This window comes from Notothenia rossii (assembly GCF_949606895.1).
Source record: "Notothenia rossii genome assembly, chromosome: 8".
Taxonomy (NCBI): domain Eukaryota; kingdom Metazoa; phylum Chordata; class Actinopteri; order Perciformes; family Nototheniidae; genus Notothenia; species Notothenia rossii.
This window is the reverse complement of record NC_136906.1, coordinates 47,799,389-47,820,651: the sequence shown is the minus strand read 5'-3', so window position 1 is coordinate 47,820,651 and position 21,263 is coordinate 47,799,389. Positions and strand designations below refer to the sequence as shown.

The 21,263-nt window shown below is 43.3% G+C and overlaps 1 protein-coding gene across 1 annotated transcript in view; it reads left to right on the top strand.

Annotated features, from left to right (window-relative positions):
- ufl1 (UFM1-specific ligase 1) overlaps positions 1 to 21,263 on the top strand; it is a gene marked incomplete at its 3' end in the record, with an annotated part of 49,846 nt that overhangs the window by 26,982 nt on the left and 1,601 nt on the right. Inside the window, exons 12-19 of the mRNA XM_079645253.1 lie at positions 5,064 to 5,186; positions 5,389 to 5,509; positions 6,326 to 6,492; positions 16,482 to 16,612; positions 17,267 to 17,347; positions 17,436 to 17,521; positions 19,205 to 19,385; positions 21,239 to 21,259. Coding sequence (XP_079501379.1) covers positions 5,064 to 5,186; positions 5,389 to 5,509; positions 6,326 to 6,492; positions 16,482 to 16,612; positions 17,267 to 17,347; positions 17,436 to 17,521; positions 19,205 to 19,385; positions 21,239 to 21,259 — 911 coding nt within the window. The remainder of the gene's footprint in view (positions 1 to 5,063; positions 5,187 to 5,388; positions 5,510 to 6,325; positions 6,493 to 16,481; positions 16,613 to 17,266; positions 17,348 to 17,435; positions 17,522 to 19,204; positions 19,386 to 21,238; positions 21,260 to 21,263) is intronic.

Below are 21,263 nucleotides of genomic sequence, written 5' to 3'. Positions count from 1 at the left end.
CAATGAAGATGTCAGACTTAGTATGTTTGTTCATAATTACATACAACACATGGAATTTTTGTGTGTGTGTTCCAAGTGAATCTGCGGCCCCCTGGTGGCCAGTACATCAATGATGTGACCCCCACCACCATCAAAGTTGCCCATCCCTGGTCTATAGCATAACGTTAGCATTTTGCTTCTGGCGACTAGATTTATGATTCAAAAATTATAAAAGTAGGGTTGACATGTGGAGATTATCCGGCTGAACAAAACGTGATCCCTCTCTTAAATGTGTGAAATTGCATTGGTTTTTGACGAAGGAACCGGAAAAAGTTTACTTCCGGGTTTTATGACGCGTCACTGCGGTTCTCTATGGGAAACCCTAGTTTGTACATGTGCAATACATTTGTAACAATTTTTTTTTTTCGGATCACCAAAAGAAAAAATCTCACTCCAAGCTGAACTCAAATGTTGGCAGCCCTGGCTAAGGACGTAACCCTTTATACATACATATACATTTTAGTTTATGATTCAGCCTTGGGTAAGACTTTTATAGTCTAATGCTAAACGGGAGCAAATGTTAATAGGGGACCCAATAATCCCAGTGGTGGCCGCCGGAGCTAACGGAGCCGCAGGGGGCTAGCTCCAGCTGGCGTCCCGGAGCTAGCCCACTGCGGCTCCGTTAGGTCCGGGCGATGGAGTCCGTCGTTATAACTGGAGATCAAGGGATGCAGCGAAAAGCAGACTTGGTTCGCCTACTGTAATATTAGCTAAATAAATTATGTTGATTGATATATTAAATTAAAGCTTATTAAGCTGAACATCGCCACAATTGTTCTGCTATGTATCGGTACTTCTTTTCTTAACGTGTGAATGACAAGCATTAAGAATAACAAAATATAGCTAGTTATCTTGCAGAGTGTCTCATTTGATTATGAATGTAACGTTTATATATGGGAACTACACTGTCAGCAGTAACTTGGTATGCATGTATTTCATGTTAGCTTAGCTTCTTAGCCTGAGCTAGCTCTGTTTACTTCCAGTTCGAAGGCAGCAGGTCCCGCCTCGGCTCCGCCTCTTTGCCCTTATTTGGAGCAGGCGGGATTAGACTCTGACGTTGCTGTCGAGCCGTTAGTGGCCGACTCCGCCTACTAAGACCTTCTCGGCAACTCTGCAGAATCCTATGGGTGATGTCACGGACACTACGTCCATTTATATATACAGTATATGGTTTAAGGCCCAGATACACCGGCCCGAAAATCGGCAGTAAATGGGAGTCGGGCCGAACATGAGCGTGGGCACGCCCTATTCGGAGTGGTGTGCGCCGCACCGTCGGGTCTTTTCTGCCGACCCGACGCCTTTTCTTGCCGATTCAACATGTTGAATCGGCGTCGGGAACACCACCGGAAGTCGGACAAAGGGATAACACTGATTGGCTGTTCAGCTAGCGAATCAGTGCATGAGAAGCGTTAACGGAAGTGAGGGAGGTAAACAAATGATTTAAAATGGAAGATGGAACACACACGGACGGCTATTTCACCTCATCGGTTTATAGAGCTCCTGTTCGTTCATGTTTTCAATGGACGAGAGTGAAAATGGAAAGAAAACGCTATTTGTTGTTTGTGTATATCACAGAGTCTGTTCTTCTTCTCTGTCTTCCGGTTGTTCCGGTTGTTGCCTCTTCTGAATGATGAATACACACTACCGCCGCCTGCTGGTAAGGAGAGTTATTGCCACTCACGCATATGCAGTTCATACGTGCTCGGCTCGGATTTGCGGTGTGTTCCAGTGCGCGAAGTCGGCAAATACGCAGGAGAGTCCGGCGACGCAACAGTCGGTGAAGGTGTCGGCGACTTCTCAGGTGACTGGCCGGTGTATCTGGGCCTTTACACACACGCGGCTGCTACAGTACATGCATGCAACACACGGCGGGGATGGCAGAGAGAAGCGCTCCAAGGTGTGGTTAAATGTTACCCGTCTTGAGGTGGGCAATGCTCGTTGCCAATAGTGTTTAGCATGTAAGGGCGGTAACACGAGCAATTTGTCTAAACATTGAGCAAAAGTGCACCACATTCAGACGGAGGAATGCACCGGGTTCGACTGTCTTTCTAGTAGCTCTGTAGCCCCCCCATCCACGATTAACGTTTCCATGTCAGCAACACACGGAGTTAACACAATTACACAAACATGGGTTAATGATTAGAGAGGTATAAGAGTTACTCTTTATTTTGTTAAAGTTTCAGCTATTCTGTTTACAGTTCTGTCATCAGATTATTTAATACGATTTCTTAAAACATTGTTGTTTCTTTTGATGTGAAATATTATTTATTTAATTAATAAAAAGCAATGTTAATTTTGTTCACAATTTGTTTAGTTAATTTAATAATATATGTATTTTTGAATCAAGTATTCATCTTTATTGTCTTCATTGTTAGTTTCCACATGCCTAAAACAACCTCAAGCTAAATCTAATAAGTTGATGGCTAAATAAGAGCATTTGAGAAATTGTGCAAGGCATAATAGTCCGAATAGTCGATTAATCGTTTCATTAATCGATAGATTAATCGATTATCAAATTAGTCGTTTGTTGCTGCCTAGTTGTCCGATGTATAAATAAAACGTGTTATTCAGCAACCCTTGCAATTTGGGATTTTATTTTTGATTGGTAAACCTCGGTGAGCTTGTCATTTCAAAAGTAGCTCACCAGCCAAAAAAGCTTGGGCATCCCTGATATAGGGTGTGGCTCAGTGAGATAATGCGCTGATCTTCGGATCAGCGGAGCACTGGTTCAATCCCCACTGCAGTCAGCGTGCAGTCAGCGTGCAGTCAGCGTGCAGTCAGCGTGCAGTTGTGTCCGTGGGCAAGACACTTCACCCCAGATTGCTCCAGTACTGAATGTATGGAAGTGGCTTTGGATAAAAGCGTCTAACAAGTGAAATGGAATGTAATCCAGTGTTTCCCCCTACCATTGTCTTGGAGGGGCGCTGCGCTCTGCCAACGGAGCCCTGCCAACGGAGCCCGCCACTGGAGCCCCGCGCCCCCCCTGAAATTCAAGGTGTTTGAAAAAAAAAAATGCTATATACTGAAAAAAAGTCAGCCACCAATTGTGCAAGTTCTCCCACTTAAAAAGATGAGAGAGGCCTGTAATTTTCATCCTAGGTATACTTCAACTATGAGACACAAAATGAGAAAAAAAAAATCCAGAAAATCTCATTGTCTGATTTTTAAAGAATTTATTTGCAAATTATGGTGGAAAATAAGTATTTGGTCAATAACAAAAGTTAATCTCAATACTTTGTTATATACCCTTTGTTGGCAATGACAGAGGCCAAACGTTTTCTGTTAGTCTTCACAAGGTTTTCACACACCGTTGCTGGTATTTTGGCCCATTTCTCCATGCAGATCTCCTCCAGAGCAGTGATGTTTTGGGGCTGTCGCTGGGCAACACAGTCTTTCAACTCCCTCCAAAGATTTTCTATGGGGTTGAGATCTGGAGACTGGCTAGGCCACTCCAGGACCTTGAAATGCTTCTTACGAAGCCACTCCTTCGTTGCCCGGGCGGTGTGTTTGGGATCATTGTCATGCTGAAAGACCCAGCCACGTTTCATCTTCAATGCCCTTGCTGATGGAAGGAGGTTGTCACTCAAAATCTCACGATACATGGCCCCATTCATTCTTTCCTTTACACGGATCAGTTGTCCTGGTCCCTTTGCAGAAAAACAGCCCCAAAGCATGATGTTTCCATCCCCATGTTTCACAGTAGGTATGGTGTTCTTTGGATGCAACTCGGCATTCTTTCTCCTCCAAACACGTCTAGTTGAGTTTTGACCAAAAAGTTATATTTTGGTTTCATCTGACCATATGACATTCTCCCAATCCTCTTCTGGATCATCTAAATGCTCTCGAGCAAACTTCAGACGGGCCTGGACATGTACTGGCTTAAGCAGGGGGACACGTCTGGCACTGCAGGATTTGAGTCCCTGGCGGCGTAGTGTGTTACTGATGGTAGCCTTTGTTACTTTGGTCCCAGCTCTCTGCAGGTCATTGACTATGTCCCCCCGTGTGATTCTGGGATTTTTGCTCACCGTTCTTGTGATCATTTTGACCACACGGGGTGAGATCTTGCGTGGAGCCCCAGATCGAGGGAGATTATCAGTGGTCTTGTATGTCTTCCATTTTCTAATAATTGCTCCCACAGTTGATTTCTTCACACCAAGCTGCTAACCTATTGCAGATTCAGTCTTCCCAGCCTGGTGCAGGTCTACAATTTTGTTTCTGGTGTCCTTTGACAGCTCTTTGGTCTTGGCCATAGTGGAGTGTGACTGTTTGAGGTTGTGGACAGGTGTCTTTTATACTGATAACGAGTTCAAACAGGTGCCATTAATACAGTTAACAATTGGAGGACAGAGGAGGCTCTTAAAGAAGAAGTTACAGGTCTGTGAGAGCCAGAAATCTTGTTTGTTTGTAGGTGACCAAATACTTATTTTACCGAGGAATTTACCAATTAATTCATTAAAAATCCTACAATGTGATTTCCTGGATTCTTTCCCCCCATTCGGTCTCTCATAGTTGAAGTGTAACTAGGATGAAAATTACAGGCCTCTCATCTTTTTAAGTGGGAGAACTTGCAGAATTGGTGGCTGACTAAATACTTTTTTGCCCCACTGTATATAGCACCAAATTGCAACTAATCTATCTACTGTCACATTGAACATGTGCTCTTTTATTAAATAAACCAAACGCTTTCATTTTAAGTTGTGAGTTTAGTGTTTTTGACCCAAAGAAACACTGATGCATTAATCAATAACAATAATCCACAGCTCCTCTCTCTGCTCCAGAGGATTAAAAAATATATCCCAGTGCCGCCACCCAACCCCCCCCCCCCCCCCCTCCAACGCTCAGGCAGCATCCCCCCCAAAGCAGTAAACCTAGGGGAAGCACTGTAATGTAATACTGTATATCCTTGCAGTTCTTTCCCTAAGGTGCACTTAAACTACAAACTATGTACTTAAAAAAAAAAGCAACATTTGGAAAGAAGGTTATTTGTTTGTGGATTGTACATCATGTGCCTGTGTGTCTCCCAGAGGGCAGCGGCAGTGTGAAGTCAGGCGGTGGAGGCAACGCCAGAGAGATACGCATCCGTAAAACCAAGAAGAAAGGGAGGAGAGACGAGGACAGCGATGAGGAGACCGGACCCTCACAGCAAAGTACGCTCATGGACACACAGCTACTTCCTGTTACAGGGACAACATGTCTCTGTGTGCACATTAAGCCTGCTCACTGTAACAAGAGTCTGAAGGCTACTGGGATAGAAATCTCTCCTCTGGGTTGTTCTGCTTTTTTCATGGGAGACAGAGGCAGCTGTAGTGTCCCTGGGAGACTAATTAGCCTGTGTGTTACCTCTCCAAGATCGCAGTAAACAGACTGCAGCCCCCTTCATGGCCCAGGAGGACATCGTGGCAGTTTTAGAGGAGAGAGTAAGCGACTGCCCCGAAGAAATCCTCTGCGAGCTGGCGGAGCATTTAGTCAGGTAACACTCAGAATCAGAACTTCTTTATCAGTCCTGCACCGGGGAAATGTACAATGTCAAAGTAAAAGTGACAAAGCAGATCAATAAAAAAGTAACTACAATGTTAAATATAGAGACAAAGCACACATTGGAAAGACAAATACAAAATACAGACTAATAAGTGGCTAAAAAATGAATTAAAAAATGAGTAGCAGCATTCAATAGGTAATATTTATACCTTGATGTTAGGGTTTGAGATTGTTAAAAAGTTTGTTTTGCACATAAAATGATCATTAGGGCTCTATGTCTGAAGTAAGCAATAGTTTAAATTAAACTAAGTAGATTTAAGTACAGTTTTGAGGTACTTCAGTCTTTCAATGTGTTGCAACTTTGTACTTCTATTCCACTACATGTATTTAATACCTTTAGTTACTTCACAGATGTGGATGAATGATGTGAAATGTAATCAAGTGTTAAATCAGACTTTAGTTCCACCTGGAGTAAATCCACAAGCTATCCTTCAGTATACAAAGTCATTCAAACTAGCTGCACCTTTACCAGCTTTGAGAACACTTTCATGATCAATCATTATAAAACATATCGTATATATTATTCTGAAATGGACCAATCTGCACAATGACTACTTTTACTGTCGCTACTTTAACTATATTCTGATGATAATACTTTTCTACTTTTACTTGAGTAACATTTGAATGCAGGACTTTTACTGTAACAGAGTATTCCTACACTCTGGTACTTCTACTTTTACTCAAGTACTACCTCTGGGAGTACGTTTCCCTGCCCACACAGCCCAGTTCTCACTGAGTGTCTCTGCAGGCCTCTGAACAAAGCGTACCAGGAGGTGCTGCGCTCGGTCTTCCTGTCCTCCAGCAGTGCTCCGTCCAGGGCCAACAAGAAGCAGAGCATGAAGGACCTGCAGGAGGAGATCAGCAGCCTCTACAACAACATCCGCCTCTTTGAGAAGGGCACCAAGTTCTTCTCTGGTAAATTCAACACTAACTGGAAATCTGAAATGATGGGAATCTTTCTCAGTCCAGAACACCTAAGGCAGACACATGCAGTGCTGCTGGAGTGAGTGGGACACAGTTACATTAATAATCATTTTAATAATAATAATACACTTTATTTATATAGCACCTTTTCGAAACAAGTGCTCTCACATAAAAAATACACCAAGAGCAAGTTAACTAAACAACAGCATCTAAGCATAAAAACACAGAGTTAAAGTGATAGAAAATAATAAATACATATTTTTAAAGAAAAAATCAAAGTAATTCTAAAAAAGTGAGTTTTTAAAAGTGATTTGATCATTTAAATCTCTAAAGAGACAGTTCAAACATTTAGGCACTATATTCTTTCCACTAAGCTCCACCCGTGCCAAAACTATGGAGATTGAAAGATGCTGTAGAAGGAATATTTTTTTATTGAGGTGTGAACACTAACAGTCCCACTCTCTCCAGCAGTACTGTTCAATTATTTTTGATCTAAAATGAATGCAGTCCAATATGATTATAGGGTCATTCTGCAGGAAGAAGTTGTCTGCTTCTCAGTCTGCATTTTTTATTTTTTTATTTAACCAGATAAAAGCATTGAGATAAAATCTCATTCGCAATGCTGACCTGGCCAAGAAGGCAGCAACGTTACATTATTAAACATAACACAGACATGTAAAATACAGAGAACATAACTAAGTAAACAAACAAAAAGACGAAAAGCAGTCACTGAGTGCAAAGTGCACTTTAGGGACAGTAAGGTACACTACTTATTACTGCAAGAGCAGCTGGTGGTAAGGACCTCAGACAACTTCAATTTAAAACAGGCTAAAGCAGGGGTGGCCAACCAGTCAGAGGTTAAGAGCCACATTTTTTCTATGTTACTGCAAAGAGCCACATCAAACACACAGTCACTGATACCGCTTGTTTCAGTTTTTTGTTTTCTGGAGACAAGATTTCAACCACGTCACTGATGCATTTTTGTGGCATTGGGATAGTTATAGATTATTTGCAATTTGGTGCTATATATATATTTAGAAAATATATATATATTATATATATATTTTTTTTAAACACCTTGAATTTCAGGGGGGGCGCGGGGCTCTGTTGGCGCCCCTCCAAGACAATGGTAGGGGAAACACTGGATAGTGTTTAATCAACGATAGGTTTTCCCCCCCCTCAAAGGTGATTGGTTCTCTGCATCCAGGTATTATTGTGATTGGCTCTTGGAACACATCAAAATTAGACGCGCTGTCATCCTCTCATACTGACACCACACATACACACGTAGGGAGAGCCGGGACGAAAGTAACACGAGACGAAAGTAACATGGGACGAAAGTAACGGAGCGATTTTATCCGAGCCCAAACAACTTTGACCGGCCATATTACGTCAGAATTATCAGCATTCAATACTTAACAGACCTACTAAATATCAGGTTTAACTGTCAGGAGTAGTGTTGTCACGATACCAACATTTTGGTTTCGATACCGATACCAAGTCAAGAATTACGATTCCGATACTTTTTCGATACTTTTCTTAAAAAAAGGGAAACAGTCTTAAATGTAATTAGTGTGCTATTTCACACCAGAACCATAACACACACTTTTAAACAATGAGAGCAATAAATAAAATAAAATAAATTTTAAATACAATTAATACATGTCTTACAGACAGGCCTCGTGGTGTCCTTAGGCTTGCCCTCACTGTCAGAGATATAGCTAAAATACATCAAAATTTCGCTTCTGGCGTCTTTTTTGTCAACAAGTCGAGGCGCAGCGGCAGTTGCACTCCCACTTGCAGCCATGCTTCTCGTTTTCTCACATGCTCTGGCAGCTAGCGCGTGCACGAGAGAGGGGAGGCACTTGAGCGTGCTTGAGAGGGGCGGGACTGCAGGCACGGCTGCAGTGCAGGGAGTGGAAGCAGAGCGCTGAACACACACTCTTATTAAAACTGCGCTTTCTCACCCGAGTACTTCCCCCCGTCATTCTTAAAGTACCGATACTAATGAAACGGAGGAATCGTAACGTTTTTAACGGCAGGGTATCGCGGTACCTTTCAAGTATCGTTACACCGTGCAACACTAGTCAGGAGTCATTGTCTCTCCCCCAAACTCACACATATACAAATCGATATGAACTGAAGAGCCGCATGAAACCAGGCAAAGAGCCGCATGTGGCTCGAGAGCCGCGGGTTGGCTACCCCTGGTCTAAGACTTACAGACTGGCAGTCACAGTACTGTGCTTTGACCTGAATCCAGATTGCATAGGGTTCAGGATGTTGTGTGAATTTAAAAAGAGCTTTAGCTGAGCAGAAACTAGGGACTCTTTGATAACACAGAAAGATTTGAGATGGGTCGATAGTTATTCAACTCAGTGGGATCACCAGCTTTCAAGAGGGGCGATACAAGAGCTTGCTTCCACACAGCTGGCAGTGTGTGAGTGGACAGGGAGAGATTACAAATATCAGTAACTGGTTGTGCTATAATCTGAGCTGCAATTTTTAAAAATGCCCGGCAGGCTTTTTAGGGTCAATTGAGTGCAAACCGTGTAAGACTTCAGAGACCGAGAAAGAAGCTAAATCAAAAACAGGGGAGATCATCTCTTGATCTGTGAGTACGACCGTGACTTTGCTCATCAAAAATGTGACCAGCCTTTCTGAAGTGAGCAGGCACACACGCAGGCCCCGTCTAACTTGCACACAAACATTACACACATGCACAGTGACAGAGAGCAGGGCTCGACATTATAAATGGCCCGCTGTCTCGGAAGCACTATTTAAACACCCCGGGCCAGCATAACGTACTTTCCACTTGCCCGCTCGGGCCACTAAAAATATTGCTTAAAAAAAATAAAATTGTCCTGTGGTATAGGTACTTTGACAAGCAATTTTGTTAAATTGTTTAGTTTATTAACGCTACAACATAGCGTTTCGTGAGGCGGTTGTCGTTGTTGGGTGAAAAGTAAACAGCTGTTTGCTGCGGAGCCAGCGCGAGCAGGCTCCCGTTTGCCCGTGAGCGCCGGGCAAAAAACTATCTTCAAATAAAAGAAAGTCACCGGAGGAGTTAAAGGAGAGTGACAGGTAGCATGAGAAGAAGAGGGAGAGAAAGTTTCAGCCAGCTTGATCGATGGAGTTGTTTTCTGGTGGTGCAGTGACGCGTCCTAAAACCCTTTTATAATCTATCGATTAGATTTATGATTCGAAAATGATAAAAGTAGGGTAGACATGTGGAGATTATCCGGCTGAACAAAACGTGCATTTATCAAACAGGTTTGTCTTCCACAGACCTTATTTCCAGCTATTTTCCAAAACCCTGTGGAGAAATCCCATTGCTTTTTTGTCGAGGGAACCAGCAGCTTACTTCCTGGTTTTAGGACGCGTCACTGCACCTCTCAATATGATGCCAATATAAACAAGGTCTTCTGTCGGCTTGTACATCAATGCCGACCTATGCTGACAAGTAAGTGAAGAGTAGAAAATATAAAAGGTATTGGCTATAGGGAAATGTCGCAGCAGGTTAGGAGAATGAAGGTTCTAATCTAATCTAATACATAGCCATTACATGTCTAACTCCTGATAATGACAGGAAGAAAGAAAGCGCATTATACTAATAATAATAATACTACTCATAATAATAGCAGACATTTTTGAACAATGACCACAATATCATTATTTTAATAAACCAAATATGAACAATTGAGGAAAATGAGGAAGAACTGATGATTCAAATGTTTTAGTACAAGTAGTAATGTAGTTAGTGCATCAATTACTATTGCAACAAGTGTGTTAATTTTCTTCATTATTAGTCGATTTTTTTACTGCAGACATATGTTGCAGGGACTACTAGAATCATCATACTGGCGTGACTGTAAACATCAAGGGGTTAAATAAAGAAAATGTATGTGTTTTAGAGGACATTTCAGAATATCGCGATATATATCGTATATCGCGATATAGTCAGTAAATATCGCGATATCATTTAGAGACCATATCGCCCAGCCCTACAACAGACACATACTTATGAGCTGCATTTGTTAGAATGACATCTATAAGGGTTTGGCAGGGTTTATTCTAGTGGGACTATCAATAAGCTGAGTTAAGTTCAAAGAATCACAAACCTGCTTAAACTGTGAATATTTATCACTCAACCAGTCCCAATTTAAATCACCCAATAATATGATTTCAGAAGAAAACGTAGACAACAATTCAATAAGGCTAGTAGTTGCATCAATGATGGCCGATGGAGGCCTATAACAGCCAATAACAGTGAGAGGAGCATTTGCTATAGTTATTTGGACTGCTAGCAACTCAAATTGCCTTAGAATTGAAATCGAATGAAGGACAGAGCACTGTAGTTTCTCAGCAGTTTATATTGCAACACCACCAGCTCTGCCCTTACGATCCGCTCTGAATACATTATATCCATCAATGTGAATAACAGTGTCAGTGACAGATGGTTTTAACCGGGTTTCAGAAACTACCAGCGACGTGCAGTCAGGGGAGGCCGGGGAGGCAGAGCCTCACCTGTCATACTCCAATGTAACGGGAAAACAACTAAAGAAAAACTAAATAGTAATAATAATAAAATGTCTCCACTGATCTGTGTTGTAAGTGTGATTTATGTATGATTCCAATCGCTTTTTAAAGTCAAAATCAGCAAATTTGCCGAGCTCCACTCCAACTACGGGTAGCGATGAGAAGTGAGGCAGGGACGAGCTCTGCCTCTCGTAAGCCCACAGTAACTGGCTGGAGCGCGGGCACTAATTTAGCGCGGGCACTTATTTTGTGAGCGCGCTCAAGCCAGTTACTGTGGGGTGAGGTGAGGCACAGATGAGCTCTGCCTCACCTCAGAATGCGTCACCCCACAGAAACTGTCTGGAAAGCGGGCCCTAAGCGCATGCCTGTTACCATCTCACTGTATGTCACCAATGTAATGTTTGTAGATCCCTTTTATTAAATTTATCCTGGCCATCCATAGTCTCTAAATAACTTATTTCACGTATATATGATATTTAGGCTCGCTGGTCTCATCATATAACGGCAATGAAAAAAGCAGCAGGAGAGGCAGCCATAACCTCTGCCGCACTGAAGGGGGCGCACATGAGCCCATAGGTTCTTGTTGCCACTGTTATTCTACGCAGAGACGGATAGACACATACAACAAGCTAGACTTTTGAAACTACAGGAAGATAAGGAGGACTTTTACAAAAAACTAATAGAGATTGTTGTCCAGAAGGAGAGCATGGACTTCATCTTCAAGTCAAGGTAAGACCACAATTGTAATGAAAATGGGATCTTACTAAGACAGAACAATACAATATTTAGATTTTGGGTATCCTTTTGTTGAACGGTCTGTTTAAAGTGAATCGAAGCATCAGACTAAAAAAGCTTTTGAAAATAACCGAATATTTTGATTAAGGTCAAAATATAATATTTGTAAATCTGACTCTGAAAGAGTCAGTGCCTCACCAGCCATGAACCTCACTGGAAACTACAACAATATCAGGCTTAGCAACTAAAAACCAGGCCTTGAAAACATCTAATTTGGGCACTAGGCTTCTAGCATTAACATGCAGAAAACCCAATCCTTGCCTACGGCAAATGCTGCAAGGAAGCAGAGAAACACTTAGGGCCAGGGTTGATGTTAACGTTACCAGAGATTAAAAGCACTAACAATATTAACAGCCTTGTAGATGATTTTTTCACATGGCCTCTGGACGCGTCACTCCTCAGGGGGGCGGGGAAGCTCCGATCCTTCGATATTAGCGAGTCCAGAGTCAAAAGGGCATACGGGAGAGCGCATTTTGTGCTGTAAAACGTCAGCTTTCGGTAAAAACCATCCGATGGAGTCAGCATTCCAGAGGTTCCACCATCCGAGTGTCCAAAGGGAACAAAGACATCGCTGGGAGGCAATCCGCCAGCTTTGCCGACATGCAGGCTGACAATTAATCCCAGAAGAAGAGCGAACACGAGGGTAGCTTTAGGCAACATTGTGCTGCAACACACCTAGTTCAGGAACAGCAGCTCAGGTCGATCAGCCCCCGACAGCACGGCAGGACAGACAGCCATCCAGAGTCCGAAAGAGCAAACAATCCAGACACAGCGAGGCACCGGCACAAAACGATGAAAAACAGCCTAAAAACTTTTAAAATTATGATGAATCCAATTCAATCGTGATCCAAGATGGCGCTGCCACGGGTGGCTGCCTGCTAGAGTTGCTCGTAACATTGTGTCTGTTTTGTCTATTTTTCTTTACTTGTCGCACTTTAGGTTAGTATTTTCAGTTATTTCCGCTGCTAAGCACAGTGCAGCTCGCTCTGAATTGCAACTATGCAGTACCTGTGCAGTGTTGGTCTCATTTTAATCACTTTTGCACTGATATCATTCCGGAACTGTTCTGGCTGAGTTGCACCGGGGCTCTGTTGTTTACACGAGGGAGCAGCTGATGGACCTACAATCTAGCAGCATGTTTAGACTGAGACACGAAATCCCCAAGGAGCTGATGAGGAAACAACGGGGCTGCAAAGCGGGGAGAAGACGACTGCTAAGGAAGAGGAGATGCAGACCCTATCTTCCATCGGTCGTTATGGGGAACGTAAGATCTCTAGCAAACAAAATGGACGAGTTAACATCACTCAATAAGAGTCACAGCGTATTTCGTGAGGCCTCAGTTATGGTTTACACTGAGACATGGCTGCATGACAACATCCCGGATTCGATTGTGAGTCTACCCGGCTTTCAGTGTGTACGAGCGGACAGGAATTGCAGAGAGAGCGGCAAGAAGACCGGAGGGGGAGTCGCGATCTATGTAAACAACAGATCCTGCAATCCTGGGCACATTACAGTGAGGGACCGTATGTGCAGCCCGGACATTGAACTGCTGGCTGTAAGTATTCGTCCCTATTACCTGCCAAGAGAGTATTCCCATGTCATTATGATCAGGGTTTACATTCCTCCCACGGCTGATGCGGCGCGGGCTGCTGACGTCATCAAATCTGCAACTGCAAGACTTCAGACTCTGCACCCCAATGCCTTCATAGCAATATCTGGGGATTTCAACCATGTCAATCTAAAGAAATCTCTTCCCACCTTTAAACAGTATGTTGATTGCAAAACCAGGAGAAATAAAACATTAGACTTACTGTATGCTAAGGTCAAGGAGGCATACAGCTCAATAGCACTCCCCTCCTTAGGCAGATCAGATCATAACCTGGTGCACTTAAAACCCCTTTATAAACCAGCAGTCCAGCGGCAACCTGTGACTACCACTACTGTACGGACGTGGTCACAGGAGGCTGTGGAGACTTTACAGGGATGTTTTGAGGTGACTGACTGGGATGTCCTCTGTGATGCACATGGGGAGGATATAGACGGACTCACAGACTGCATCACCGACTATATTCATTTTTGCACGGACAATATAATCCCCGCCAGAACAATTAACTGTTTTTCCAATAATAAACCCTGGGTGACCAAAGACATCAAGGCGTCACTTCACAGGAAAAAAGCTGCCTTCAGGAGTGGTGACAAGGAGGAGATGAAGAAGGCACAGTTACAACTGAAGAAGGAAATACAAACGGGCAAGGAGTGCTACAGGAGGAAGCTGGAGAGTAAACTGGCTCAAAACAACACCAGGGAAGTGTGGCGTGGGAGGAGAACCATCACTGGGTATGGAAACAAGACTGACCAGGTGATGGGAGGATGATGGGAGGAGATCTACAGGAGGCCAATGACTTAAACCTGTTTTTCAACAGGTTTGATGATGAGGTTACCACCCCTCCCTCCTCCAGCTCCTCCTCCACCTGTGACTCATCCCCTGTGATTCCCAGGGAGCCTTTCCTCCCATCTCATCCCTCTCATCCCTCATGCCCCCCCCCCGACCAGGGCTCTGTCTCAGCCCCACTGTGCATGCCCCCACTTACCATCACTGCAGAGGACGTAAGGAGAGAGTTCAGCCGTCTACACTCAAGGAAGGCTGCAGGGCCTGACGGCCTCAGCCCCAGTCTGCTGAAAGGATGTGCTACTCAGCTGTGTGCAGTTTTTCGGCACATTTTCAACCTGAGCCTGGACATGATGACCGTCCCTGCCCTGTGGAAGACAACATGCCTGGTTCCTGTGCCGAAGAAGATACATCCACGCACACACAGTGACTACAGACCGGTGGCTTTGACATCACATGCCATGAAGTCGCTGGAGAGGCTGGTCCTTAAACACCTCCGTACAGTGGTCGCACCATCACTAGACCCCCTGCAGTTTGCATATCAGCCTCGTATTGGAGTGGAGGAAGCCATCATCTTCCTGCTGCACAGAGTACACACACACCTTGAGAAGGCAGGCAGCACTGTGAGAGTCATGTTTTTTGACTTTTCTAGTGCTTTCAATACCATCAGACCTGCCCTGCTCAGCAGTAAGCTACTGGACATGCAGGTGGATGCTCCACTGGTGAGCTGGATAACCAACTATCTCACAGCTCGGCCACAGTACGTGAAGCTGCAGAATAACACCTCTGACATTATATTGAGCAGCACGGGCGCTCCTCAGGGCACGGTCCTCTCTCCCTTCCTGTTCACAGTCTATACATCAGACTTCAGACACTGCTCACAGTCCTGCCATCTGCAGAAATTCTCAGATGACTCTGCCATTGTGGGCTGTATCATCAGAGATCAGGAAGCTGAGTACAGGAGTGTGGTGGAAAGTTTTGTGGAGTGGTGTGGTCAGAACCACCTGCAGCTCAACGTCACAAAAACTAAGGAGCTAGTGGTTGACTTCAGGAGGCTAAGTACCGCCCCAAGCTCAATTACCATCGTGGGCATGGATGTGGACATTGTGGACAGCTACAAGTTCCTGGGCGTCCACATAGACAATAAACTGGACTGGAGTAAAAACACTGACGCCCTATATAAGAAAGGCCAGAGTCGCCTGTATTTCCTCAGGAGACTCAGGTCCTTTAACGTCTGCAGCACTATGTTGCAGATGTTTTATGACTCGGTGGTCTCCAGTGTGATCTTCTTTGCTGTAGTGTGTTGGGGCAGCGGGGTGAACACAGCTGATGCCAACAGACTCAACAAGCTTATCAGGAGAGCAGGCTCTGTCCTGGGAGTGGATCAGGAGTCGTTGGCAGTGGTGTCGGAAGGGAGAATGCTGAGGAAACTTCTCAGCATTCTGGATAACGGGTCTCACCCCCTGCATGCCACACTGGTTTCCTACCGGAGCACTTTCAGCCACAGACTGAGATCACCCATAACCACCACACAGCGCCACAGGAGGTCTTTCCTCCCAGTGGCAATCAAACTCTTTAACTCTTCACCCCTAAGTAAAGGGCACTGAGAACTCCCACACCAACACTGTGTGCAATATACTGTAAGTTCCATCACTGCAATACACTCGCTGCTATATATATAACTATGTGCAATATTATATTATATTATTATTATTAGTATTATTAATAATGCTATGATAACGTGCAATTACGTAACTGCCACTACGTTTTAATTTTTGCACTATAACTACTAAATACTGCGAATAATAATTGCATTGATTGTGTGACTTTCTATGTTTCTACGTTTTATGTTGTCTGTGGATGTTTAATTGCTCTTTTTGCTGCTGTGTTTATTGTGTTTATTGTATTTTGTTACTCTGGCACAACAATTTCCTTCGGGATAAATAAAGTCTTATCTTATCTTATCTTAAAAGTGCATTTAAAAAAAAAAAAAAAAACGGTTCTGAAAAAGCTAAATAAATGCACAAGAGGTAGTCAATGTCAAAAAACGAGAATGAGACAAACACTGACAGAGACAAATCAACGTGCTGCCATCTTGGAGCAATTAAAAACAACATGGGCTTGAGTGCTCTATTTATGATGTATAGGTCCTAACACACTCAGTATATCACACTACATCATTCATAGAACTATGCTGTGAATCTGTAAATAAAGGGACAACATTCAAAGCTAACTTTATTGAAATTCATCAATCATGCAGATGAAACCCAGGTCCACATTGCCAAGCACGTCCTGAAGACCGTGTGCTCGGACGTGTCCAACATCCTGGTGAACTTCCTGGCTGCTGACCTGATGATGTCCGTGGAGAATCCCAGTACCTTCACCCCTGAGGTGAGAAAGGTCCTTCTCTGTGGCTGAGGGCCAATATAAACCATACGATGTGCTATGCCTTGACAGAATCCTATGGCTGACACTTGGGTACTCTAAAGACAGACTATTAGACCGGAGTCCTCCTCCTCTCAGCTGGACAATCAGAATTCCTTTATTCGTCCACAGAGGGGACATTTTTGTTTCTTGTTACAGCCAAAGCTAGCTTAATATTAATTAAGAAGAACGCATCAAAATAGTAAAGATAAAAGTAGAAATTACAATTTACAAAAAAGACATCCCACAATTGACAACAGTTCTGAGATCATCCAGGTGATGGTATTAACGGGGGACGTATATACAGTTAGTTGCACAGTTATTTACAGATGTATTACAGGAGTTGAATTGTCTAGCTGAGGGCAGCCAGAAATAATAATAATTATGAAGCGGTTTATATATATTATAGCACATAAGTAGTATTGCACAACAGGGGTGTTGTAGTCATTGTTATATGCGTGTGGTGGTCTACCAGGGGCTGTGGTGGTCATACAGGCTGTATGACCACCACAGCCCCTGGTAGACCACCACACGACTGACTGCTGGCGTCATGTTTGAAATGCTCTGTGGGACTGGTTAGAGTTTGGTCTTGGTGATGAAGGTCTCCGATGTGTTCCTCAGGTCAGAGTGAAAATTCTGGGCAAGCTGTCGGAGGACACCAGAGGACCCCTGATGAAGCTGCACAACTGCCTGAACGGAAAAGTGAGTGTTTCCTGTCAGTTACATCATGAGCCTCTCGCTTTACTTTGAAGAATAAAACTGAAATACTGTGACCAAAACCCGTTCACAGACCATTGAAGACTTTCTGACCAACATCGAGGCGTCTGCAGAGGTTTGCGGCTTCATGCTGAAGAAGGGAGACAAGAAAAGGGAGAGGTAAGAAAAAACAGCATTTGTATAGGTTTTTTTTCTCCTTTATTTATTTAGCGAGTGTTGAGAGGCTAAGCTCAGCGCTTTAATCCACTGAGGATCGTGGCGTAATTGCCGACACTTAACTTGCCAGTTGAATAAAAGTCAAACACAAAGTTTCAAGTGAAACACTCAGTCCATTTATTTTCTCAGTGTCCATTTAGCTTGCTTCTTATTTCCATTCTCCGTACACAAAATGACACTTAACACAATACCTAAGGCAGCCAATCTCTCTCTCTCTCTCTCTCTCTCTCTCTCTCTCTCTGTGTGTGTGTGTGTGTGTGTGTGTGTGTGTGTGTGTGTGTGTGTGTGTGTGTGTGTGTGTGTGTGTGTGTGTGTGTGTGTGTGTGTGTGTGTGTGTGTGTGTGTGTGTGTGTGTGTGTGTGTGTGTGTGTGTGTGTGTGTGTGTGTGTGTGTGTGTGTGTGTGTGTGTGTGTGTGTAAAATGCCCAGTTATACCTGATGTGCTTATAACTAAGGTATTATTAGGTTAGTGTGTGTGTATGAAATGCCCAGTTATACCTGATGTCCTCAAACTAAGCTATTATTAGGTTAGTGTGTGTGTGTGTGTGTAAAATGACCAGTTATACTAGATTTCCTCATCACTTAGGTTTGTTTAATAGTTATAACCATTATCCCTTTTGAGCTCTGTGTTTGTGTGTGTGTGCATAGGTGAACTCCAAATAGTGGTGCAGGAATGAGTCCTAAAACCAGGAAGTGAGTCAGCATTTCACCACTTCCTGTTCCCTCGTCTCAGAGCCAATGGGATTTCTCCATAGGATTTAGGAAAATATCTGAAATAAGGTCTGTGGTTGAGACACATTGAAGAGACGGATCACGTTTTGTTCTACGACATTAAATCCATTAACACTGGTGATTTCTGAAGAGTTGATGTGTCTGAAAAACGATGGTTGTTACCAAGTGGCTGAATAGGACTACAGAAGTCGTGGAGGACGTTGTACGTCATTACGCCGAACACGTAAACACTCCGCTAAGTTTGTTAGCCCTCATCTGCTTGAAAGCAAGTACCTGCCTCCTGCAAACTGTTAAAACAAACGCTTCAACTTGTACCATTTAGAGTCTGTAGTTTTGAATATGGATCTTAAGTTGGCGAGACATGGAAGCAGCGACCCTGCTGTAGTTAGTTTATAGCATAACGTTAGCATTTTGCTTCTGCAACTCAATCAACTTAATATTCACTTGTCCACTAAAAAGACAACATTTCTCAATAGTTCACTTCCTTCCATGATCATTTTAGGCTGTTCAGGTTATACCTGATGTCCTTATAACTAAGGTATTTGTGTGTGTGTGTGTGTGTGTGTGTGTGTGTGTGTGTGTGTGTGTGTGTGTGTGTGTGTGTGTGTGTGTGTGTGTGTGTGTGTGTGTGTGTGTGTGTGTGTGTGTGTGTGTGTGTGTGTGTGTGTGTGTGTGTGTGTGTGTGTGTGTGTGTGTGTGTGTGTGTGTGTGTGTGTGTGTGTGTGTGTGTGTGTGTGTGTGTGTGTGTTCCGGTGTTTGTGTTGAAAAACAGTTTGGCCTTCCGGCGGAACTTGAATCTACAAACATTGGTTCCTACCTTTATATCCTTGGCTCCTACATGTGTATTTGAGACGTACTTCCCTGTAGTTGTGCTGAGTGTGATGGTGTCTCCCAGGCAGGCGCTGTTCCTGCACCGGCAGGCCCTGATGGAGCAGCTGAAGGAGACGGAGGACCCAGCTCTGGTGCTCCACCTGACCAGCGTGCTGCTGTTCCAGGGCTCCACCCACTGCATGCTGCACGCCCCGGGCCGCTGCGTGCCCCACGTCATCGGAACGCTCTGCGGCCGGATCCCAGCGGTGAGTCTGACCCCCCCTGATGGTCTACACCAGGGGTCGGCAACCCGCGGCCCACGGCCCTCTGCTCTGGCTCCCTTGAGCTTAGACAAAAATAAGAAGGAAATAAAATAAAAGTATTTGTAGGACTATTTATATTTTGTTGCATGGTTGAAAATGTTTCGTATCTTGTATTTTGAGGTGATTCTCTGTGACACATAAATAAAAAACAAAACGGTTTTAATTAGGTCAATTAAAATATGCGTCACATCCTTCTACGGTCCCGCGCGCCTTTTCCTCCGGGTGAATAACCTGACCCCCGGCTCGATGAGCAAACTATGGATAAATCAAAGAAAAGTACCGGAGGAACACAAGATTTAATTATGCGTGGACAGAGTTATATGCTTTCACAGCAAACGATGCTGGTTTACCGGTATGTTTGATATGGAGAGAGAAGTTGTCAAAGGTGCTGCAGCCTTTACGTATCGAGGAACAGCAAGGGAGAGGAAGACAGCTGACAATCTTCCGTCATAATTCAATGGGGTATGTAATTTATTTCCGAAAACACTTTTTGTTATATTCCATGGAATGCTCTTAACGTCCCGATAGCAATGAATATATTAAATGCGTTGACAATAAATACATACAAAAAGTAATCTCTGGAAGCCGTAGCGCTGTAAAAAGCACGACCAATCATTTTAGCCGGCCCGTCTAAAATAACTGGATGGCCTACCTGCCTGTCAGCCTTCCATCTGTGCACAAACTTATCTCGTGGCCTGATGATGCGCGTTTGTGTGTGTTGGAGGAGGGAATCTGTAAGAAAGTCTGAAGGAAGAGTCATATTTTTTCCGGTTGTGTATTTTCAAATTCTAGCGCACTCGAGCTGGTTTCTCCATTCTTAGCTACCCTACCTTTAACTCTTTTTAGGGTGCAGCTTTATGTTTTATTTATTTCAAAGTGGGCCCATTTTAATAATATTTGTTTTTCCTTCAAATGTGCAGAGGACTCCCCAAGTGCTGTGTTTAATTTATTTTAAAGTAGGCCTGTGTATTATTTTTAATTATCCTTTTAGGAGTTCTTTGTTTCTTATTAGAGGTTAACAGCTGTATATAATGTAATAAATAGCCTAATAAATGCAAAAAAATGTAGTTTTTGTCTGATATAACAATAAATACAACTTTATTAGCTATCAAGCTATGAAATATGTTTTGCGGCTCCAGACAAAAACATTTTTGGGAAAAAGGAGCAAAATGGCTCTTTTGGTCAAAAAGGTTGCAGACCCCTGGTCTACACAGATCATCATCATCCTCATCGATTAGGGTGTTTGGTTTTAGGTTGAAGGGTGTTCAAAAAGACTTTTTCAAACTGGAATGAGGTCTAATAAAATGGCATTCAACCCCAACGCCACCTTTACCAGCTGTGTGGTTTGATTTGACCACCTGCAGCAGACCGAGTTGCAGATGCCGGTCTCTGAACACGAAGCACAAAGCAATAGTCGGAACAATTGGCTCCTAATCGTTAACTAGTGCTTTTTATGATCAAAAATCTTTTTATTAAGTTTCTACAGTGCATATCTAAGGTTTCTACTTTACAACTTAAAGAAGTGAATACATAATGCTAATATTATTAGTGTGTGTGTTTACATTTTCATTTTTATTAATCAAGTTTCACACTAGTACGAATTCTCTTTCTACACGTACCTTACTTAAGTATTTCCATTTTATACTTATTTTTGTAATGTTGACTCCTCTATTCATTTGATAGGTGTATTTACTAGCTATTAATATTTATATATACAAACGTTTTGATTAGCTCATGTAAGTTTTATTAAAAACAATAATGCATCAGAATAAAAATCAGTGTGTTTTGTTTTTCAGGAGCAGCAACAGCTGGTGTCGGCCT